Genomic DNA, 23529 nt, shown 5'->3' with positions numbered 1-23529 from the left:
CCATTGGAAAGAATCCAAAAGCATTCAATCATTAAGTGTCTCAAGGTCAAGTTAACAATCCCTAATGAGATTCTTTTGGTGGAAGTGAGAATGTTCTCGATAGAGGCTTCAATACCGATTCATTTGCTAAGTTATTTAAAAAAAGTAATACATATGGATACATCATGCTTGCCCAAAATGGTTGCTGAGGAGGAATTATATCGTAGGAAGAAGACTTGGATGAAGCTGAACAATAAGTGGATGAACAAATGGGATATTGATTTGCAAAAATGTCCCAACACTAATGAAGAGATAAAAAAAATGTGTGTCAAGAAAAAATTCGGACTTCCATGTGGAGAAATATATTGGTTAAAAAATACACATTATATCAATGAGTTCAATCCCTTATGGGAGCATAATGAAAAAGACTATCGAAGGACACTACAATTAAGGGAAAAGCTAGACTTTTAGTTGCACAACTGAGAATTGTTTCTCACCACCTCAGATGTGAGACTTATAGATGGACAATTCCCAAAGAAGAGTAGGAAGAGAGAACTTACATTTTCTACACTGAAGAGGTAGTTGAGGTAGTTGAAACTAAATGACACTTCATCATTAAATATGCAACATATGAAAATATTTGTATATGATGTGAAAACAATATGAAAATGATAAGTTTAATGAACAAGACTTCATGAAACTACAGATTTCTTGATCATAATTCACAACAAAAAAACCAACATTAAAAAACTCGAAAATTGTTAAAGATGCAACTCTTCCTTAATCTCTGATCTGGTGAATTTCATTAAAATTCATTAATTCGTTCATTCAATTTCAATATTTTCACTAAATATTTTAAACGAAACAACTGGCACGAGTTTGCTTGCGGTCACGCTTAAAGCGGTAACATTGAAGTTGTGCAAGGAGTGACAAGTCCACCTTCGTTTCTCATTCCTCTGTAAATTACACTAGATTTTGGGTGGCACGATCCAGATCTGTCATATGTAATTCCAGATCTCCACCTTTAAAAGCACTTGTGCAGACAACAGATAATGAACGTAGAAGTGCTGCGCAGTGACTCTCCAAGGGCAAGACGCAATGACTCTGCAAAGGCAATGCGCAGAGCTGACAAAAATGCCCAAAGCCTAAGGAAAAAGGGTAATGACTTCAATTTCTTTCACAACTCTTACTAAAGTGCTTTTTTCTCCTTATAGAGCAAAAATGTGGATCAGATAAAACAAAATTAGGATCTTGGTTGCTGCAGTCAGCTTAAGTAATTCATATTCATGGAAAATTGCATCTAAATTCTTAGACGGACAAAATTTGCAGTCATATATGCAATGGTGATTCTCTAGGAAAAGTGGGGGTTGAATTACAAAGCTAGGATTTTGATTGCTTAAACTGGGGTTCTGAAAATAGGCAAGCAATTCACATTCATTGTGAATAGCTGCTAAGTTTTTAGGAAACGGGGATTCCAGCATAGAAATGGCTTTCACTTGTAAGGAAAGCGAGGTTCAAAAAAGAAAAATAGGGGTTAAAGTTGCTGATACCAAAGACCAGGTTCTGATTTTAACTGTTTTGAATTTTGTGTAGCTTTGGCAGGCGATGAAGAGATTAATCTTAACCTAAATATGAAGGGATCCCTGGAGAATCCCTCGAGGTTCATTAAGAGGTGGAGTTTACTTAAGTTGCTTCTCGCAGGTGGAATTGTATGGTTATTATTCATGCTGCTAGTCTTAGTGATGTATGTTTCCATATGCGGATCGACTGTGTATTCTTCTCCCGGTAACGACAAATTTTTTCTTGATTTGGATTCCTGAATTTGCAACATGAATTTGTAGGTTATTTGGTTCTCATATGCTATGTTGTACGTGCAAATCGTGTACCACTTATGCACTTATATGCTGTTTACAACATCCTAGGTTGACCGCTTGTCGCACAATTGAGATGATTGTTATTTGCCTACCGCTATCCTATGCTCTTTGAGAAATAGCCTCATACATGAGAGAAAGCACAAAAGAAACTAACCAAACTAGTACAACAAAGAACTAGGTGCCAAATGTTATCATTTCACGGAACTCAGAGTTCTCTGGAATGTAGTTTGCATTTGCAATTTATAGAATAATAAAAGCATATATGGGAGACAGACTTATCGGTCAGTTTAATTGAAATTAATGAATTCTGGGAATGGTGTATTATAGATACGCACTAAAGCATAAAAGCTGGACATGTCTTTGGATTTTGTGGACTTTTATTCCAATTTACAAATACTTTGTTTTAATTCCTCCAAGTAGACTGCAAGTGCCGTTAAATCTCAAACCCTCTGTTGAAGAGATGGCCCAAATTAATAGAAGCCTAGAAGGTGAACACCTGGCCAAGAATTGGAGATCCCCCTCTTTAGGTCTTTTCATCTAGATTTATGTTCACAAAATTCAGATTCTAAACACATCAAGGGGTGCGTCTGCACTGTTATGTGCTTAACCTTCTGTTTGAGTGAAGGTTCATCAAGTTAATGGAAAGTGAGCATCACCCTTAACATCCCAATTCGACCTTTTGGAATGAATTCATATTCACAATTACACAGGGCGTATGTAACCAAAAACAGGGTTCAAAATTTGTTTAATCCAGAGGTTAATATTTTACTTATTAAGAGTTGTGTGCATGAAGAATATGAAGAAAACACGCTTATTTCATGAAAGTATTGTTAATATCCAAATTTTGATTGATGTTAGTAGATCAGTAGGAAAAAATGTTTCAATTCTTTTGACATTTTGATATTTTTCAAAATGTAAAAATGACTTGTGTAATAACACCCCCAGATTTTTTTTGCTTTGCAATAAGAAATGATAACATGAACTTATATAAATGAGAACATACTAAGTTGATATCAAAATTCACGTACAGCTTATGAGAACATACTGCTGTTCTTAAACTCATATCAAAATCAGCATACGTTCATCAGCTGTTGCAACTGAATATGATAGAAATTTAAAGCCATGTAAAAATGCGCTGAATCAACAATGTTTTACAAACAAACATAAGGAAAAATATTATGAAATCAGAGATAGAAATGAACGTTACAGGTCTGAAACATCAAATAGCACAAGCTACAGGTCTGCTGAACTTGTTGGATAAGGCAGTCATGAATGACTTTAGACATCACTCTTTGATATGACACCCAAACCACTGTAGAAAGAGGCATCCACTGTTCCAACTTCATTCAACACCACTCACCAAAGCAATCCAAACAGCAACATTCAGGATGCTGGATGCTAGTTCTAACTGTACAGCACCTTCAAAACCCATCCAAAGCTCTCATCAGAAAACTCTTCCAATCAAACAAGAACAGCAAAAGCCCTCTTTTTAAAGACTTCAATCTGATCATTTAACAATGGCAGAAATAACCCAGATTTATAAACTCGTTCCAGCTCTTTTTTAACATAAAAAATATGGTTCAGCAAGTAGGGCATTGCCTAAAAGCCTTAGTTGCACGGCCAACATAGAGAATACCTGAAACACCTCCAAAAGCACCAAAAAATCTCTGCAAAAAACACCAAAAAGAAAACCCACAAACTTACAATTAAAATACCTTGAATCTTTTCATTCTTTTTGAAACCTTGATCTGCAATTGTGCTTCTTGAGGTAGAGACACATCCAAACTAGCTAGGGAGGATCTTTTACCCCAAAGCAGCAAGATTGAAGAGCATTTTTGTCCTCAACAACACCTGGAAGAACTCATCTGTTCATTCTAACATCTCTATATGTGTGCAAAATTTGAATGAAGAATTGAGAATCAGAACTCTAATTTATAGATTTTATAGGGAATTAGGGCACACTTAAAATTTAAATATTTTATTTTTCCTCTAAAAGTTCTCAATATGTTTTAAAAAACAACTTAAGTCTCCCCCCACACATCACCTAGGTGTCCAACTTTGGGGCTCAAACATAACACTTTAATATTTAAACACTAAAGTGAATAATTAAATGCCACTATTACTTTAGTGCAAATATTAAATAGCATTCATCACCTTACGGAAACTCACCAAGGCACCAAAAACAAAAAAGTTTCCAAAATATGACTAATGTTGAAAGTTGATGATTGGTGCTAAGTAAACAACTGTAAAACTAAGAGAAACTAAAAATATTTGTTTCTGCAAATATAAAAGTTATGGAAAGATAAAATCTAAGCAACAGTTTGTTTAGCAAATACACCATAAGTAACTTGAAATGATTCATTAAAGACATATAATGATTGCATTTTCAATAGATGAAGCTATATTGTAGAATCTCAAATATTAAGAGAATGCTTATCCTATTGAAAAAATTGTGCAACTATTTGATTATCAAAATAAAGGATAATCAGGATCTGGCATTTCTATCTTGAAGGTATGGATTCGATCTGCGGGGGGAAGGGAATGTCTACCCTAGAGTTTAACTTACCTTAGAAATGGAAAGAAAACATTGAATATCTAGAGCTTGAACATCTGCAGCTATGCCCATTACAATTAATATTGATGGTATTATTTCAAGGACATGAAATTTATTGGCATAAATGAGCGATTCCTAGTGGCAGGTGCCCCTTATCTAAGTCTTTTCATCTAGATTCATAATCACAATTCAGATTCTAATCACTTCAAGAAGTCCATCTACACTGTTGTGTGCCTAACCTTATGTTTGAGTGAAGGCTCATCAAGTTAATGGACAGTGAGTATCTTCCCCATCACTCCAATTCGTACTTTGGCACAAATTCATATTATCAAATACACAGTCTGTGGTTAACCACAACGAGGATGTGGAATTTGTTCAATCCTGAGTTTAATATTTTACTTATTAAGAGTTGTGTGCATGAAGGATATGAAGCAAACACTTAATTTATGGCAGTATTGTTAATATGAAATATCCAAATTTTGACTGGTAGTTCTGTAGGAAAAAATGTTTCAATTCATTTGACATTTTGATTTTACTCAAAATGTAAAAATGATTTGCCATCCACTTGCACGAAGAAACCTAAAATATATTCAACCTGGAGACAGAAGAAGTGCTCAGTATAGTTGCTCACTAAGGCACGTGCAATAAGTGTTTTGAAGTCAAAAGGCATGCTGATAACTAAACAATTGTAAAACTAAGAGAAACGAAAAAGGTTTGTTTCTGTAAAGATAAACGTTATGGAGAGATAAAACCTAAACAACAGTTTGTTTAGCAAATATACCATAGATAACTTGAAATGATTCATCAAGAATACATAATGATTGCATTTTCAATAGATGAAGCTGTATTTTATAATCTAAATCATTAAGAGAATGCTTATCCTATTGAAAATATTGTGCAACCACTTGATTATCAAAATAAAGGATAATCAGGATCCTGCATTTCCATCTTGAAGGCATGCATTCCATCTGCAGGGGGGAGGGGATGTGTACCCTAAAGTGGAACTTATCTTAAAATGGAAAGAAAACATTGAATAGCTAGAGCTTGAACATCTGCAGCTATGCCCAATACAATTAATCTTGATGGTATTATTTCAAGGACATGAAAATTATTGGCATAAAATGGATGAACTCCTAGTGGCAAGTAGAGATAATGTTGCTTATTGCCCCTGTGATACCAATTTCGTGAACCACCATGTAAAGGAGGAAAGCATGGAATCTTCTAGAGAAAAAAATGCATTTCATCCTGAGTGAAGGTACATACTTAGAAAAGGAACCATAAGGTGAGTTTAGCAAACCTTGACTAGCCTCTCCTTATTAGACTTTTGGTCTGTCATTTATATTTGAAGCTAAATCCATAGAACTCTTGACTCAACATGATTGGTGCCGAGATCAGGAACCTCACACTTTCCATTATTTGTGCACTCTTTCAAATATGCATTGATACTGATACTAAAGTATGCAGGCTATCAAATTTTGCTTCATCAATTTTTCATTCCTATACATATATCTATCTGTTTTTGGTTGTTAACTCTTGTTTAACACCCTTCAGTAGGGAATAAGAGGTTATCCTGATCTCCCTTTTTTTGTATGTTTGGCAGGTCAGTGCAAGAAAAATAGCTGGATATTCATTCTTCTTGATACATTGGGATTCTTGTCAAAAGACACAAAATCCGTACATCGTAAGGAAGAACTGACATGGCAGATTCAACTTTTTTCACATAGTTCATGGAGTTCTATTTATAAGTGGGTCTAAACTTATAATCATAGTTAAGCGTATGAAAAGGCTACAAGAAATTATTGCATGGATGTGTAAAATTATCTTTCTAAAGTTCTAATCCTTCAAAAATGTCTTCTTAGGTTGTCCTATACCTGTTGTGGATGATCCGGATTCCATTACAATTCCACTCAAGAGAGAGGATAATAGTTTCGTACAAAATTTGTCCTATGTGATAGAGGATAAAGCATTGGAAATTAATTCAAGCCTAGCACCATTATTTGGTGGATATCAAAATTGGCAGAAAAGAGAAGAAACTTTCCAACTGAAGCCAACTATGAAGGTAATTTAGTACAATAGGATATCATTTTGAAACTAATCCATAGGATTATTATTAGAAAACAGTGCCCATTTATTTTTATATTAAGTTGTTTATGCTTTGTGTAACAGTTGTTTGTCTTAAAATAAAAATTTAAAATGGGTTGATTTTTGTAAGGCAAAGCTTATGATAAAGATTCATGGTGACCACTCTTAGTAGTACACTGGATACTTCTATGATTACTGATCTGCTAGATTAGTTGCAATCTCAGATATCTAGAATCTATAACCAGTAGTTTGTCTTCATTTGAGTAGGTGCAACCTTGTGATTTGAAATTTATCAAGTAGGTAAAGCTCCTGCCTGTTTTGGGTAGTTGGACTTATTACACCTCTTGGATGGATATTAATAGCTCTAACTCTCTTCTTTGTTAGTTAGAAAGAGTAATGTGAGCATTGCTTATACTTTGTTGCATTTCATCTCTTGAGTTCTATTTTTTCAAGATTCTCTGTCCATTTTGTTGTTTTGATCTTTGATCATTTGTCAACATCAAATCTTGGCCCAAATTCTCATTTCTCACAAAATCTAACATGGTACCAAAGCTAGGCCGAGCTAGGAGCCTCAAGCATTCTATAGAGTGGCAGGGGTGTTGGAAATAAGCTACATCTGAACCAAAGATGGGCTGATCCTATAGGGGCTAGTACCTCAACGGTAGACTACTCCAACAAATGGAAGGTCCTAGGTTCAATTCCTAGGTGGCCCATGAAAAGCTCAACAATTTGAAATGTGTGGCTGAATTTGATGATCAAGTTATCATTAGAAATTGTAGCAAAGATCTTGGTCAAGTAGTGGCTAGAGTTGTTTGTAAGGAGGTTTTTTATGGGTTGATTGATGATCCAATCAAATAGGGAACCATGATGCATGATAATGATAAATTGTGTTAGCTTTGGCACAAGAGATTTGATCACTTGTGCTACCGAACTCTACCTTTTTATAAGTATAGTGTTAGAATTTGTGAAAAGCAAAATAACCTAGTTCACGTGCAAGAATAATCATAGATGTAATTTGACAAATGACCTAACGATCAAAATAGAGGAAAATAGAGCATTTCAAGAATTAGAGAACATGCGAAATAGTCATGAGAAAAGAATAACTCCAAGAAAGAATGCACAAGGAAAAGCTCACAATGACATGGTAAAGACATACAAGGTGAGTGAATACATATAGTCTATAGAGAAGAGAGGAGGCAGTTATAACCGATGGCAGAGGTAACTCCAACTACCCAAAGTAGGTAGAAGTTACTTTCATGGAAGATGCCCTTTGCTCCCATTATGACATACTCCCAATTACCTAAGAAAACTAAACAAACGTGTACAGAAAATGCATAATATCCCAGGAAAGGTAAATAAAAGCCTACACTAACACCCCCCTTAAGTGCAACTTAAGTAGGTGAATAGATAGGTCATGCCAAATGAAGCTTGATGAGGTACCCATGCATATAAAAATCTTGCTCATAGAGAAGAACTCCACCCCTCCCCCCTTTCCCTACTCTCCTTTGTAGGAAAGAAGAGGACTATGTAACCACCCCCTAGAAGTAGCCTCTTGCATCCCCAACAAAGCTTGTAGATGAAGATACTTGCTTTCTGTAAAGGATTTCGTGAATATGTTAATAATATGCTTAATAGTTGGGTAGTACAGAGATCAATGACCTGGCCATGAACAAGCTTCTAGATGTAGTGCTTATGAACCTTTGTGCACTTGGCTCACTGATGGTGGGCTGGGTTCCACGGAATCTAAATAATGAGGTGTCTAACATTATAACATGTTGCAAGGGGGGGAATTCTTGTCAAACTAATGTCAGAATTATTTGTAGGAGTGGTTAAGCTATTTATAAAAATTTAATTCTTAGGATTCTTGTAGTTGAGTTCAAATGGCTTATATCGCTTCAATTCTGGGGTCCATATTGCTTCATATAGTGCATATGAACCTCTATGTTCTTGGTCCATTGATGGTGATCTGGGTTTCATGAAATCTAAATAATAAGGTTTCGAAAGTTTTAACATGTTGCAAGTTGAGGGAAATCCTGTCAAACTAATGTCAGAATTGTTTGTAGGATTTTGGTTAAACTATTTATAAAAATTCAATTCTTAGGATTCCTGCAGTTGAATTCAAATAATCTATATTGCTTTTATTTTGGGATCCTTAAGTATTGAAGATCATATTTTTGGGATGCAAAACTTATTTGTGATGCTTCACCCCATATCACTTTCAATGGAACATTGCCATGGTAATTTGGGTTGTATATATACAATCTACAAAGCTGCACTCTAATTTAATATCTCATTGCCTCTGCCGCAGATTGCTGTGACTATTTCATTGCTTAAATGTAATATCCCAGTTTTTTTTTTTTGAATTTTTAACAATAAGAGATACAAGCAATCACCACAATCGTTAAGGTTAGAGAAATAATCCAAGCTGCTGAAAGGGAACCCTTCCACCTTTTGTTCACCGAGAGCCCAGTCTGGGAGGGTGAGAGCATACGGTGTTCCGGGGATCGTTAGCAACAATAATCAAACTGAAATTACAATGCCTGGGCGGCAAGCCAGCCCCTTCTGCTTATCCAGTAGGGTAGAAACCAAACTCTTGGCGGTAAACCGGCCAAGGGAAAATGACAAGGAACTGAAATTCAATCACTCTACCGCATATTTCAGCGGGAGGACATTACATTAAACTATCACTCTACTGCATATTTCAGCGGGAGGACAATTGCATTAAACTTATCACTCGACCACTTATTTAGTGGGAGGACTGAGTACATAAACTAAATTTCAAAGTAAGAAGGCGGCTAAGCCAGCCTCTTCCACTTATGCAGTGGGAATTACAAAATAAGGTCAGCAAGAACGATTGATCAGTACTACTGAACAACCTTACAAAATTAGAGATGAAAGAAGGAGAGTAATGCAGATTTCTACAGCAAGAATATAATTTTCTGTTACAATCAATTTGCAAGCTGAAAGTACAAAACAACAGCCCATGGAAACACCCAAATGCTCATAACTCCCTCATTTTTCATCCAATTTGACTCAAACCAGTCCCAAACCCATCGTAATTCACTCACAACAGCAACCAATCAAAACCACAACCCAAACAACCCAACAATTATTTGGCACACATCCCAATGCAAGCACAAAACCCAACGCTAGACCTAGGAAGTTCGATTTTGTCTAGAAAAATCATAGCTGAATTAAACTTGCTAAAAACTTACACAATGTATCGCCATGGCTGGGAAGGAAGGATGAGCCGGTACCCAGAATGATGGAGTCGCTTGGTTAAGAGGTGTGAGCAAAATATACATTCAGCAGTCTCGCGACCAACAACCAGAAAACACTCAAATCCCACATAGAACACTCCACAATCTGCAACTCATTCACCCACAACACTGGGAATTCAAGGACACAGCTAGGTACTATCTTGCAAGTACGAAACTGAGACTTAGCTAGGAAGCCATACTTCGAAGCTCAGATTTTCAGTAGCCAAACCGGCAGCATAACGATGCAATTTTCAAAGATGATCCAAATGAGAGCCCAAGGCTCTTATTTATAACTCTTCAACAACCAAAATCAAACGCAAATTCCTCCAAACGCCACTCCTTCATTTGCATTTCATTTCACCCAAGTGTAGCGCCACTTTTCATAAGTCAAGCCTCACGCCAAAAGGGAAGGGACCCACGTTAATTACTTGGCAAATAATGGAGATGCAATATAACATAATATTCCTCTAAAATATTTCGCCATCCCATAGTACACATGAGTTTCGCCAAACACTTAAAATAGGCATTAATCCCAATTTTAATAAATCAGTCGCAAATAATCAAATTAATTAAATATTAAACTTTAGGATAAGGAAATAATATTTAATTATGTCGCATATGACTCCCGTACTAATTATTAACACAACTAGGATGAAACTGAGCCCGGACGACCACAGAACTGCTGCAGAATTAGAACCCTGTCTACTGCCAAAAATAGAATTGTGCCACACTGCCACTTACTAAAAATAGTAAGTCAAGAACTAATGCTCAAAAAAGCATGATAATCGCGTCCAGAGGCAAAACATGGAGAGCTCAGTAGGACAGTAACACCAGATTGGCCATTCCCTGACTTACTAAAAATAGTAAGTCCTCGTTTCATCAATGCTGGATCGTTCATTCTTCATTCCACCTAGCCTACGGGTCTCAGGAATAGGCTAATGGACCACTGGAAGGTCATCAGTGAGAAGGGGACATTACAGTCCGCCCTCCCCAAAATTGCTTGTCCTCAAGCAACTGTAAGGCTGGATGCAATAAAATCTCCTCATTTTCCCACGTAGCATCCTCTGCTGGTAGATTCTTCCATTTGATCAGGTATTCTCTGATCACTCTTCTCCTCAAAGATCGTTCCCTGAATTCAAGGAAACCAACTCTCCCTCCTCATCAAGCGGAGGTAACTCAGCTGAAGCAACAACATTATGTCCCAAATCCTTCTTAAGGCGAGACACATGAAATACATTATGGATCTTGCTGCTTGCTGGTAATTTCAACTCATAAGCCACTTCTCCAACCCTTCTGCTGACTCTGAAAGGCCCATAGAATCGAGGCTTCAATTTCTCAACCCCACTCTTCTTGAGAGTAGACTGTCTGTACGGCTGGAGCCTCAAATAAACCATGTCGCTCACCTCAAAGGTGCGCTCAATTCGCTGCTGATCAACATATAACTTCTGCTGATTCTGTGCGTGCTGGAGATTGTCCCTCAAAATCCTCAGAATATCTTGACTTTGCTTCATCATATCCTTTGCCTAAGGGGTTCTGCTATCACCAAATACCAAGTCCGCGAAGCTAGGAGCTTCATAACCATATAGTGCCATGAATGGCGACATCCGAATGGACATGTGATAGGAAGAATTGTAACAATATTCCCCTAGGTGAAGCCATCTCACCCAAGTATTTTGCTGCTCCGAGACATAGTTTCTGAGATAACCTTCCAACCACTTATTCACTATCTTGGTCTGCCCATCAGTTTGATGGTGGTAACTGGTGCTTGGAGTTGAGCACAGTACCACACAATCTGAAAATCTCCTGCCAAAAAGCATTTAGGAACTTGCTGTCCCTATCACTCACAATGTTCTTCGGTAAACCATGTAATCTGCACACCTCTCGGAAGAGCACTTCAGCAACCTGTGCTGCTGTAAAAGAGCTGGTGATGGCGAAGAAATGAGCAAACTTTGTAAGTCTGTCCACCACCACATAGATACTATCCTTCCCTTGAGCCCGAGGCAGCCCCGTGATGAAATCCATGGAGATACTCTCCCAATTTTGACCGGGAATAGGCAAGGGTTGTAACAAACTAGCTGGTAGAGTGTGTTCATCTTTGTTCTTCTGACATGTAAGACACTCCTTAATGTACTTCAAAACATCACTTTTAAGTCCCTTCCAAGAGAATCTCTCCCAGATTTGCCTGTATGTTTTGAAATAACCTTGGTGACCAGCAAGGGGGATGTCATGGAAAGTCTTCAAGATCTTCTCTTTTAACTTAGATTCAGCTACTATGAAGATTTTTCCCTTGTATAGTATCAATCCCTCAACTAGTTTGTACCTTTCATCATGGAAAGTACCTTCTATAAGGCTGGTTGCAAACTGATTTTTGGCAAAATCAGCAAGCAACAACTTCCTCCAATCAGCAGTAAGCTCGCAAAGTGAGCTTAAATGGGGCCTTGTGGACAAAGCATCTGCCACAACATTGTTTTTCCCCTTAACATATTCAATATCGAAATCGTAAGCCTGCAGCTTACTCACCCATTTCTGCTGTCTCTCATCTAAATCCTTCTGATGCATGAAGTGTTTAAGATTATTGTGATCAGTCTTAACAATGAATTTACTCCCCACCAGATACTGCCTAAATTTTGCAAGGGCAAGCATTATGGCAAGCATTTCCTTGTCATAAATGGAATACAGTCTCTCCGGACCTCTCAACTTTCTACTCTCAAAGACTATAGGATGCTTATCCTGCATGAGGACCGCACCAACACCTTCTCCAGATGCATCACACTGTAGCTCAAATGGCTTGGTGAAATCAGGTAATGCTAAAACAGGGCAAGAACTCATGATTCTTTTAAATTGCTCAAATGTTGTTTGTGCCTTTTCTGACCATTCAAAAGCTCCTTTCTTTGTAAGATCTGTAAGGGGGGCAGCCAACTGAGAATATCTCTTCACAAACCTTCGATAGAATCCACACAACCCCAAAAATCCCCTCAAATGTGTTATGTTTTCGGTAGTAGGCCAATCAATGATGGCTCTAATCTTTTCGGGATCCACCTTCACACCCCCAGCACTGATAATGTGATCGAGGTAGAGCAATTCTTCCATCCCAAACTCACATTTGGACTCCTTGGCAAACAGGGACTCAGATTCTAATATGCCCAACACTTCATCCAACTGCTGTAAATGTTCTTTCCAAGATTTGCTGAATATTAGGATGTCATCAAAAAATATCAAAACAAACTTCCTTAACTGTCTTGGAAGATTCTGTTTATGCATGACTGAAATGTAGCAGGAGCATTAGTCAAACCAAAGGGCATGACTAGGAACTCAAAATGCCCAAAGTGGCATCTGAAAGCAGTCTTCTCCACATCTGAAGCTCTCATTCTAATCTGATGGTACCCCGATCTGAGGTCAATCTTGGAAAAGAACACTGCCCCATGTAGCTCGTCAATGAGCTCATCAATTCTCGGAATAGGATACCGATTCTTGATGGTCTTCTGATTTAGGGCTCTGTAATCCACACACATGCGCATGGTCCCATCCTTCTTTCTCACCAAAACAACAGCTGAAGCAAAGGGGCTTTTGCTAGGCCGTATGTAACCCATGTCAAGCAATTCCTGAATTGCTTTCTCAATCTCATCCTTCTGCTTCTTCGGATATCGGTAAGGAGTAGTCATGACTAGCTTAGCTCCTTCCTTAAGTTCAATAATGTGTTCGACACCTCTTTCAGGAGGCCTGCCAGGAGGTGAATTTTTTAACACCTTGCTTCTCTTGGTTATCAAAGCTTGAATGTCTTCAGGATAATCTCTGTGCTCCTTTTGTGGTTTTGAAGGCATGACCATGATCTTGCTTCTATCCTTGATCATTGCTGAAACATCTGAGGAATAGCTGCCCTTATCTACCAATGGATTGGAAGGCATTATCAAACACTCTGCTGCCCACTCCACCTGATTATGGCGGATCAGCCTTTCCATTCTTTTCAAGGATACAACTTTAAGTCCCCCATGCGACATTCCTCTCAAAACTACCTTCTTCCCTTCAGACATGAATTTCAACTCCATGGTTTGTAGGTTTAGTGTGATCTCACCAAGAGATCTCAGCCATTGAATCCCGAGGACTGCATCATCAATCCCTCCAATACTCACCACAAGGAAATCATCTTTGATTTCATGATTTCCCAACTTCAGAGACATGTTGGAAATCATTCGGTTACAGGATATAGTGGAGCCATCTGCTACCATGACTTTGAAGCCCTCAACTTCCTCTGCCACTGGTCCCTTTTTTGCAACAATCCTCTCATCAATGAAGTTGTGTGTTGCACTCGTGTCAATGAGAGCAATGACACGATGCTCTCCAATCACACCCCGAATTCTGAAGGATTCATTCTTGTGAATGCTCGAGAGTTGAGCAACCACTCTTCTATCTTCTGACCTAAATTCAGGCCCTTCAGGAGCCTCTTCATACTCGCTGTCCTCAACTTCAGTTTGCTGTTCTAAAATTTCAGAATCTGATCCATCTTCTGAATAGCATTCCATCTGATGCAAATTCCCTTTTCCATGGCACCTATGTCTGGGGACCCAAGGTTCTCTGCAAGAATAACATATATTCTTTCTCCGGAGCTCTTGACGGAGCCCGTCACCCATACGCAGAGGGAACCTCTTGGTCTGATTCATGAACTTCTTCTTGTCCTTTCTGAAAGGGAAAGGCTTGGACTGAGTTTTACTCTTTGGGGCAGCCAACTCCATGCTTCGAGATTTTTTGATAGCTTCTGCCAGGGTGGGTGGATCAAAAGCTTTGACCCATCTTCTCAATGGTTCTTCAAGTCCTTCAGTGAAAAGGACAACCAACCGCTTCTCTGAGATGCTACTCACCATGACTGACAGGTTTTGGAATTCAGTCATGTAAGTGTCCAATGAACCTTGCTGCCTCAGTTGTGCAAGTTCTCTAAACTTCACCTGGATCCCTGGTGTCAAATCTCTCAATCAGTTTGTTGGTGAAATCAGTGTATGTGTTGACTAAGTTGTGACCAAGGGTGACTAACCCATGGTACCACCATTCGTGGGCCACTCCATCCAAGTGCAAGGTAGCAAACTTGATGGCGTCCTCCTCCGGCATCGGTCTCAAGGACAAGTAATTGTCCAACTTCTGTACCCATGCTCTAGCTGTACTCTTAGCGCTTCCATCAAAGTGTGCTAAGGTCACTCTTCCAAGAGCTTGTTGGAAATCTCTTGGGGCAGCAGACTTGTAGTCATTCCTCCTTCCTCTCTTCATTTTCTGAATCATGAATTGATCCAAAGTTAGGATATCTCGGATTTCACCAGGCAGGGAAGCATACTCCATGTAGCTGTTTCTTATTTCATCAGCTGTGGGTATCTCTGTTTCAGTTTGTTGTACTTCTTTAGGCAAAAAGACAGGTTGTAAAGGCCTTGGGGCTGAACCTCCATTGTTACTCTCGTTGTTACTCCCGTTCCCATTGCCTACATGAGCGTTAGAAGTGCTGGATTCCGGACCATTGTTGGGTTGATTAGGGGTCCCAACAACGTTCTGGTTAAGCTTGGCCAGCAGTAGAGACATCATGTCCATCATGGCAGCAAATTGTCTATCTGCCTTCTTATCAGTTGCCTCATTCGGGTCTGTGGTCCTATCTGCCATTGAATCCACTGAATCTAAAGGATCTATATCCTTTCCTCTGTTTCTCAGTACTTCTGAGAAAGTATCCTCTTCCGGCACTATCGGAACCTGAAATTGCTGTCTCTTCTGCTCTCTGTTATAGTATTTGACGTCTCTGTCACTTATGGAGACTTTTGAACCCACTGACTCTCACAAGTTGGCAGGAAAACCAGCTCCGATACCACTGTAATATCCCAGTTATTTTTTTTTTGAAGTTTTAACAATAAGAGATACAAGCAATCACCACAACCCGTTAAGGTTAGAGAAATAATCCAAGCTGCTGAAAGGGAACCCTTCCACCTTTTGTTCATCGAGAGCCCAGTCTGGGAGGGTGAGAGCATACGGTGTTCCGGGGATCGTTAGCAACAATAATCAAACTGAAATTACAATGCCTGGGCGGCAAGCCAGCCCCTTCTGCTTATCCAGCAGGGTAGAAACCAAACTCTTGGCGGTAAACCGGCCAAGGGAAAATGACAAGGAACTGAAATTCAATCACTCTACCGCATATTTCAGCGGGAGGACATTACATTAAACTATCACTCTACTGCATATTTCAGCTGGAGGACAATTGCATTAAACTTATCACTCGACCACTTATTTAGTGGGAGGACTGAGTACATAAACTAAATTTCAAAGTAAGAAGGCGGCTAAGCCAGCCTCTTCCACTTATGCAGTGGGAATTACAAAATAAGGTCAGCAAGAACGATTGATCAGTACTACTGAACAACCTTACAAAATTAGAGATGAAAGAAGGAGAGTAATGCAGATTTCTACAGCAAGAATATAATTTTCTGTTACAATCAATTTGCAAGCTGAAAGTACAAAACAACAGCCCATGGAAACACCCAAATGCTCATAACTCCCTCATTTTTCATCCAATTTGACTCAAACCAGTCCCAAACCCATCGTAATTCACTCACAACAGCAACCAATCAAAACCACAACCCAAACAACCCAACAATTATTTGGCACACATCCCAATGCAAGCACAAAACCCAACGCTAGACCTAGGAAGTTCGATTTTGTCTAGAAAAATCATAGCTGAATTAAACTTGCTAAAAACTTACACAATGTATCGCCATGGCTGGGAAGGAAGGATGAGCCGGTACCCAGAATGATGGAGTCGCTTGGTTAAGAGGTGTGAGCAAAATATACTTCAGCAGTCCTTCGACTAGCAACCAGAAAACACTCAAATCCCACATAGAACACTCCACAATCTGCAACTCATTCACCCACAACACTGGGAATACAAGGACACAGCTAGGTACTATCTTGCAAGTACGAAACTGAGACTTAGCTAGGAAGCCATACTTCGAAGCTCAGATTTTCAGTAGCCAAACCAGCAGCATAACGATGCAATTTTCAAAGATGATCCAAATGAGAGCCCAAGGCTCTTATTTATAACTCTTCAACAACCAAAATCAAACGCAAATTCCTCCAAACGCCACTCCTTCATTTGCATTTCATTTCACCCAAGTGTAGCGCCACTTTTCATAAGTCAAGCCTCACGCCAAAAGGGAAGGGACCCACGTTAATTACTTGGCAAATAATGGAGATGCAATATAACATAATATTCCTCTAAAATATTTCGCCATCCCATAGTACACATGAGTTTCGCCAAACACTTAAAATAGGCATTAATCCCAATTTTAATAAATCAGTCGCAAATAATCAAATTAATTAAATATTAAACTTTAGGATAAGGAAATAATATTTAATATTGTCGCATATGACTCCCGTACTGATTATTAACACAACTAGGATGAAACTGAGCCTGGACGACCACAGAACTGCTGCAGAATCAGAACCTTGTCTATTGCCAAAAATAGAATTGTGCCACATTGCCACTTACTAAAAATAGTAAGTCAAGAACTAATGCTCAGAAAAACATGATCATCGCGTCCAAAGGCAAAACATGGAGAGCTCAGTAGGACAGTAACACCAGATTGGCCATTCCCTGACTTCCAAAAAATAGTAAGTCCTCGTTTCATCAATGCTGGACCCTTCATTCTTCATTCCACCTAGCCTACGGGTCTCAGGAATAGGCTAATGGACCACTGGAAGGTCATCAGTGAGAAGGGGACATTACATTAAAGCAGGATAGGGTGAGTGTTATTTTCCTGCCTTGAAAGCTTGGAAGACTTATTAGTGTGTGCTTTTGTTATGACCCATCCTCACTATTGTAGAGGAAGATGATATTGTGGAAAAGGCCATGCAATTTATTAAGAAGTTTTAAGACATTCACGAAATTTCTGTCAAACAGTTGATGTGCTATATGGAATGTTCAAGGCTGGCACCTCCTTTCTTTAACAGTTTGGTGGGTCATAGATAAGTCCAATTCATCAGTATCTTTTTTGGTTATCAAGTTTCTTCAACTGATATGCTGTATTGTGCTATTGGCAGAATGTAAAAGGGGACATCAAGTAGTGGCCATCAAACTCAAAGTTACCAATTATAGTAGCAGTGCGTATTATTTCATTTGTTACATCCCCCCCAAGCAACAGATGACGAGCTGATTGTAGCAAATTATAATATCTGTTGTATTAGGCGCATCTGTAGAGGTAAAATTTCATACCTATAAAACTACTCTGTAGTTCAGAGCTGAAAGAGATAAGATGTCTTCAAAAACTGATGCTCAAAAGAAAAAAATTGGGAATTCACCAAAAATTTATAAAGCCTCCTAACATTCATGGAATATATAATTAAGGTTATGCCTTGCAGTCATGGAGGCAATCTAGTAACTTATTAGTAAGTTCTAGATCACAGTAGATACAAAATTTCGAACTCAAATCTCCAAGGTTTCATCCTTTGGAACACTGTCTGCAGGGGTACCTAGCTTGTAGCCCATACTATTATCTGTGTTTTCAAATTCATAGGTCATCTTCTTAGGGTTGTCATGTGTTGTCCTTATCAAATCTATGGCTGATTTTAGGTTCAGTATCCTTTATTCTTTACTTTTCATTTTTTAGTGCTGACCACTTGTTTTCTTCATTCTTGTTATCTTTGACTAGTTAGAGGAATAAAAGCTTAGTTATGCATGACGTGAGTTTCAAATTGTATTAGGTGAACTCCTTAATGCTGACTTGACAAATTTGAATTGTAGCTCCTTGATTATGTCATCGACCAAGGTTCAAATCCCTTGGAGGTGCGATTGGGCCAGGTTTGACCACTGGCTGATTTTGTTGGACTCGTTCCCCCTACTCATGGCAGCTTAGTTAAATGCCAACTTCTAATTTATATGTATGCACCCTCATAATGTTATAAACCATTATATAAAGGCAGAGATTGAGTGTATGCTTCTGGATTCGATTGTGTGAGAGTTTTTGCATCCAGAAGCATACACTCAATCGAATGGATTGTGGAAACTTACTGATGTTGAAAGGCAGAGATGCCAATATCTACATAATCCATTTGTTTCCATTTAAAAAAACAAGTAACTTCTCTTTTTAATTTCATTTGTCTAATAAAGTTGTCTTTCTCATTCTAAAGAACCTAGATGAATTATCATGTTTGGTTGAACTTTGCATCTGAACTATGCTCTATAGAGGATGGGCTTGCCATTCTGCATTTATAATAAATTATCTGCATTCAATAAAGAATCAAAATGAGAAAGTTCTTGTGAGGATTGTTTGCCATCTTTTTGAGTTATTTTGTGGAGGAGAACAAAGAATGCCCTTATTAGAATGTCAGTAAATTATTATTTTTTTCCTCCAATGCAACTGTTTGTTCCTGTGTCAGGTGCATTGTGGTTTTATAAAAAATGGTGGTGCAGATATGGATATAGTAGACAGGGAATATGTCAAGAAATGCAAGTTTGTTGTTGCTTCTGGTATCTTTGATGGTTATGATACACCTCATCAGCCTTTAAATATAAGTGCTCGCTCCCGAAATCTTTTCTGCTTTCTAATGGTGGTCGATGAAAAGTCCCTTAATTATATAAGGCAGAATGAGAATGTCACAGAGGATAGCAACAAAGGAAAATGGGTTGGTCTTTGGCACCTTGTGTTGCTTCGGAATCCACCTTATGATGAACCAAGAAGGAATGGAAAGGTCCCCAAAATATTAACTCACAGGCTGTTTCCAGAAGCACAGTACAGCATTTGGATTGATGGCAAGATGGAGCTTATTGTTGACCCTTTGCTTATTCTTGAAAGGTAAGCAACCTTGGACACTTTTATTTAGTTGAATTCAACCTTTTTATTTGCTCATTTGGCTTTTGAAACAAAGGGATTACATTTTTCAAAATTATTTTGATGATGATGCTTAAGGTTATTTAGACACTGTCTAAATATCCATTCATCTTTGGATGATCTGTCCCCTCTTTTAGCACTGTTCTTACCATAGGAGATTATACATGTACTTTCATGGAGCCACCTGCCTGGTCAAAAACTTTAAAATTGTCTGTAGCTTTTAGGTGACATAGTAACTAATATATCCTAGTATAATATAATTATAATTATACCTATTTATTCTTAAGAACTTTACATGCAAGTGTTACCAAGATTCCATGGCTGCCAAAATCATGATGCCTACAATTTTTAAGTTGTTCTGTAGCCAAATGTATTCCCTGTCATTTATAAATGTATACATCTTTATTGCCACTTTCAAGCTTTCCGGTGGTTAAAATTTCAAAATGAATCAACCATATATATTTTTACTTGTTATTGTGTATGGTATACTGTTTAGCAATTAAATTGCCAAACCTTTTTTGTGGATTCTATATACCTGGTGTGCTTTAATCATCGGTAACTGCTTCCTTTAAATTACAAACACTTAGCAAATACTGTTGATTGGGCTACCTACATATAAAGATATCAATCTATCTCAAGGCCTTATCGTGCTTTGACTTTGGTGGGTGCAAAGTTACTGCTTTCAAATTGGAGCTTGTTAAGTGCGTCATAAGTATTTTGCGCATATACATGGATTAACGTTCTCACTCAAAATGACATTTGAAGGCAACTGGGAAACCAATTGCCCTTCCATTTTTTGATGTTCAACCACGAAGTTTATCTCACTCAATGACTTGAGTTGGTCATTAAATCGTTTCAATCATTGTGCCATTTTCTTAATCAACTAGCTTAAGTTGGTTGAATCTTTTTTAATTCATCAAATGATTTAGTTGGGCATTTCTTTGAGCAGAATATGAGATTTATCTTCTATAAAGAGAGCTTCATTTGTTTCTGTGTTAGGCACCACACAAGCATTCATTTCATTTACTTAATTTTTTTCTGGTTGGTAGATTAACTTAAGAATACTTCGTACTTAAAACATTCTGAGATAGTGTTCTCTTTGCAGGTATCTATGGAGAGGGGGCCATAAATTTGCAATTGCTCGTCATAAGCATCATCGGAGCATTTATCAAGAGGCAGATGCTAATAAACGAAGGAAGCGGTATGCTAGACCGCTGATTGATTTGCACATGAAAATATACAGCTATGAAGGAATGGAGTCTTGGAATAAGAAGAAACCTACACCAAGTGGTAGGTATTTGTATTGCAATTTATTTAGTTCATTTTTACAGATGAGATTGTTTTTTCATCTTTCTGGCAGTTGAGTTGAGATAAGTGAGATACCAAAATACTTTGCAGATGTTCCAGAGGGTGCGGTCATAATTCGGGAGCACACACCTCTTACCAACTTATTCTGTTGCTTGTGGTTCAATGAAGTCAACCTTTTCACACCTAGAGATCAGCTGAGTTTTGGCTATGTTGTATATAGGTTGAAGGGGGCTTTTAAGTTTTTTATGTTCCCTAATTGTGAATACAACTCATTGTTCATCTTACACAAGCATACGCGCGAACATTCTTCTAAAATTGAATGGGTAAAGTCAACGGATGAATTTAAAGGCAATGGTAGCACAATGAAAGAAAGCAGAGGAGGCTTGGGTCTTTGGACGCCATATCCTGCTAATTTAGATTCTATAGAAATTCCAACAGTTTGATATTTCACATGTAGCAAAGACTGCATGTATGGCCGGCATTGCATTTTTGACATTCTTCTTCATCAAAATGATGAAATCTAGTTCTTTTCTCCATTTGTATTCTACTGAGATTGAGGTATCAAGGGTTGAGAATTCTCAACCAGGGTTAAAAAGTTGTACAATTAATTATTCAATTTTAATTTCACCGAAGTCATCCACAATAGAAGAGAAGGTTGTGTTTGAGAATTTTAGTTGAGATATTGTAAAGCGGTTTCTTGGAAGTAAATGAATAAAATTACATTTTGAAAACAAACTTGAAAAAAGACCATTATAAATTTATATAACATCCAAAACTTCCGGTCCAAATTGTTTATCTAATTAAAAGCATCCAAAACTTAGTTGGGTACCTACTACCTATAGTAAGAAGTGAAACAACTCGACCGAGGGAGAAGAAGACCCGACTGATGAGTTGCTTCTCATGGAAGATTTTCCCACTGCTTATCCGAAGGGGCGGATACCAGAAGTTGGTTTCAGAAGTTTAGGATTGGCAATGCTGCTTTTCCAGAGAGGCGAGAGGAAGAGAAACAGCAAACGGCTTCCCGGCCAGCAATTAAAAGAAAGCATGGGGGGTAGCGATTCATTGATGTAGGGCTTAGTCTTTGGTTCGAAGAGGACCCAATGTGTAGCCGGGGCACCATTAATTGCATTCACATGCATGTCCCCTCGTACGAGGGTAGGGGGGTAGTGGGGATGTATTCGATAGCTTCTTATATACAATAGATCTTCCCGTCGCTGAGCTCAACATCTTCTCTGCTCGCTCCTGCTTTCAATGCTTTTCATCAGAAGGCGAATGTGAATACAGTCATCCCACCTGTTGGCAATGAAGTGATCGCTCTGATTGCTTTTGATTGATGAACTCATTAATTTTTGCCTCTTCCAATATTTATCGACTGAAGGATTCTGTAAGCAAAAAGAAAAGATACATATTGGCACTTAAGTTTTAATTTGTCCAATGCTAAATGGAGCTACTATACCGGTATAGACGCAGGTTAAATTCACTTTTACAAATATCATCTGTAGTCCGTAACTTTGGTCGTTAGTTTGAGGATTAATTATTTCCAATTAGAATTTGATCGATATGTTTTTAGTCGGTGAGACGGTAATTAATTGTACTCGATCTGTTGCTCTTCCTTATTCAAAATTAGTATTTTAGTTACTTGTCCATCTGAAAGTTTTATGCTGGCAATCATATCAACTAATAGGTCACTTTAATACTTGGTATTGGTATTTTGAATGTTCTGCATTGTGTTTGCCATCATGATTGCCCTTCTGTTGTGCAAAAATATCCGAGAAACAAATAGCTATCTTACAGTTCTTAACTGAAGCTTAGGGTATTGGCACCTCACCTACATGGACATTTTATCAGTGTTGGTAAATCCCTAGAGCGTTAACAGTGATTCTCACTTGTTTGCGTATTAAATATTTTTTTGACATTATCAAATATGCTATTTGAATTTGGATAATGTAATTCCAAAGGGAAATTAATAAGCGAAAATCGAACTCATCAAATTTTCTTTTGAATGCTGGTTATTGTTCCAAAAATCTTCAAACTTTCTTTGCATTTTGTTATTTTGATATTGTATGTAGTCTATCTTTTACTTGTTTTTAATAGGATTGGGGGAAGTGGTGGTGTGCACTTTGTAAGTATGAGGTCTAGTCTAATTATTTAATTATTTAATATTTCTGTATATTTTAAATATGGAAATGACAAATCATCTTGACACTTTTTAGCTCTCACTAGTTTTATGATGGTTGTAACAAATCATTGCGTTGAGGGGCTACATGTAATGGATTAAGACTAGTATATTTCACTGATTATTTATAATGTGTTTAAGAGGTAATTAATACACCTACATGGAGACCATGGAGACCTGTGGCTACCCACTGCATTATATTTAGCACAGGTTACAAATGACATTTCAAAAAAAATTCTAAGCGTCTCCTTCATAACCCGTGCTAAATATACCGCTGGGTAGACGCTTCGTGCTCCTGGGAGTTACTTTAATCTGATATTGAGAGTCAAATGAGTTAATTAAGAGTTACATTTTATTTGTGATTAATTACACATGGAGGTGGTTTGCATGGCTTGACTGTGGAACATGTTGACTAGTTTTGGCTCATGGTTGAGTCCATGGTTGTAGAAAG

The 23529-nt window shown here is 38.0% G+C and overlaps 1 protein-coding gene across 3 annotated transcripts; it reads left to right on the top strand.

The window, feature by feature from the left end:
• Positions 1–787: 787 nt before the first annotated feature.
• Positions 788–21637, top strand: LOC131039407 (probable hexosyltransferase MUCI70). 3 transcript variants are annotated; one of them, XM_057972156.2, is made up of 7 exons: positions 788–1137; positions 1582–1764; positions 6008–6088; positions 6267–6466; positions 19143–19558; positions 20700–20884; positions 20993–21637. In XM_057972156.2, the coding sequence occupies exons 1-7, from the start codon at positions 1032–1034 to the stop codon at positions 21343–21345; spliced, it is 1524 nt and encodes a 507-aa protein (XP_057828139.2). In that variant the 5' UTR covers positions 788–1031; the 3' UTR covers positions 21346–21637. The 3 variants fall into 3 exon arrangements, with proteins under 3 accessions (XP_057828139.2, XP_057828140.2, XP_057828137.2); XM_057972154.2 differs by having other exon boundaries at positions 796–1137; positions 1573–1764; XM_057972157.2 differs by lacking the exon at positions 1582–1764 and having other exon boundaries at positions 790–1137.
• Positions 21638–23529: the final 1892 nt, after the last annotated feature.

The sequence above is a fragment of the Cryptomeria japonica genome, chromosome 10, assembly GCF_030272615.1.
Source record: "Cryptomeria japonica chromosome 10, Sugi_1.0, whole genome shotgun sequence".
In the NCBI taxonomy this organism is placed as follows: domain Eukaryota; kingdom Viridiplantae; phylum Streptophyta; class Pinopsida; order Cupressales; family Cupressaceae; genus Cryptomeria; species Cryptomeria japonica.
This window is presented reverse-complemented; position numbering and strand designations above follow the sequence as displayed.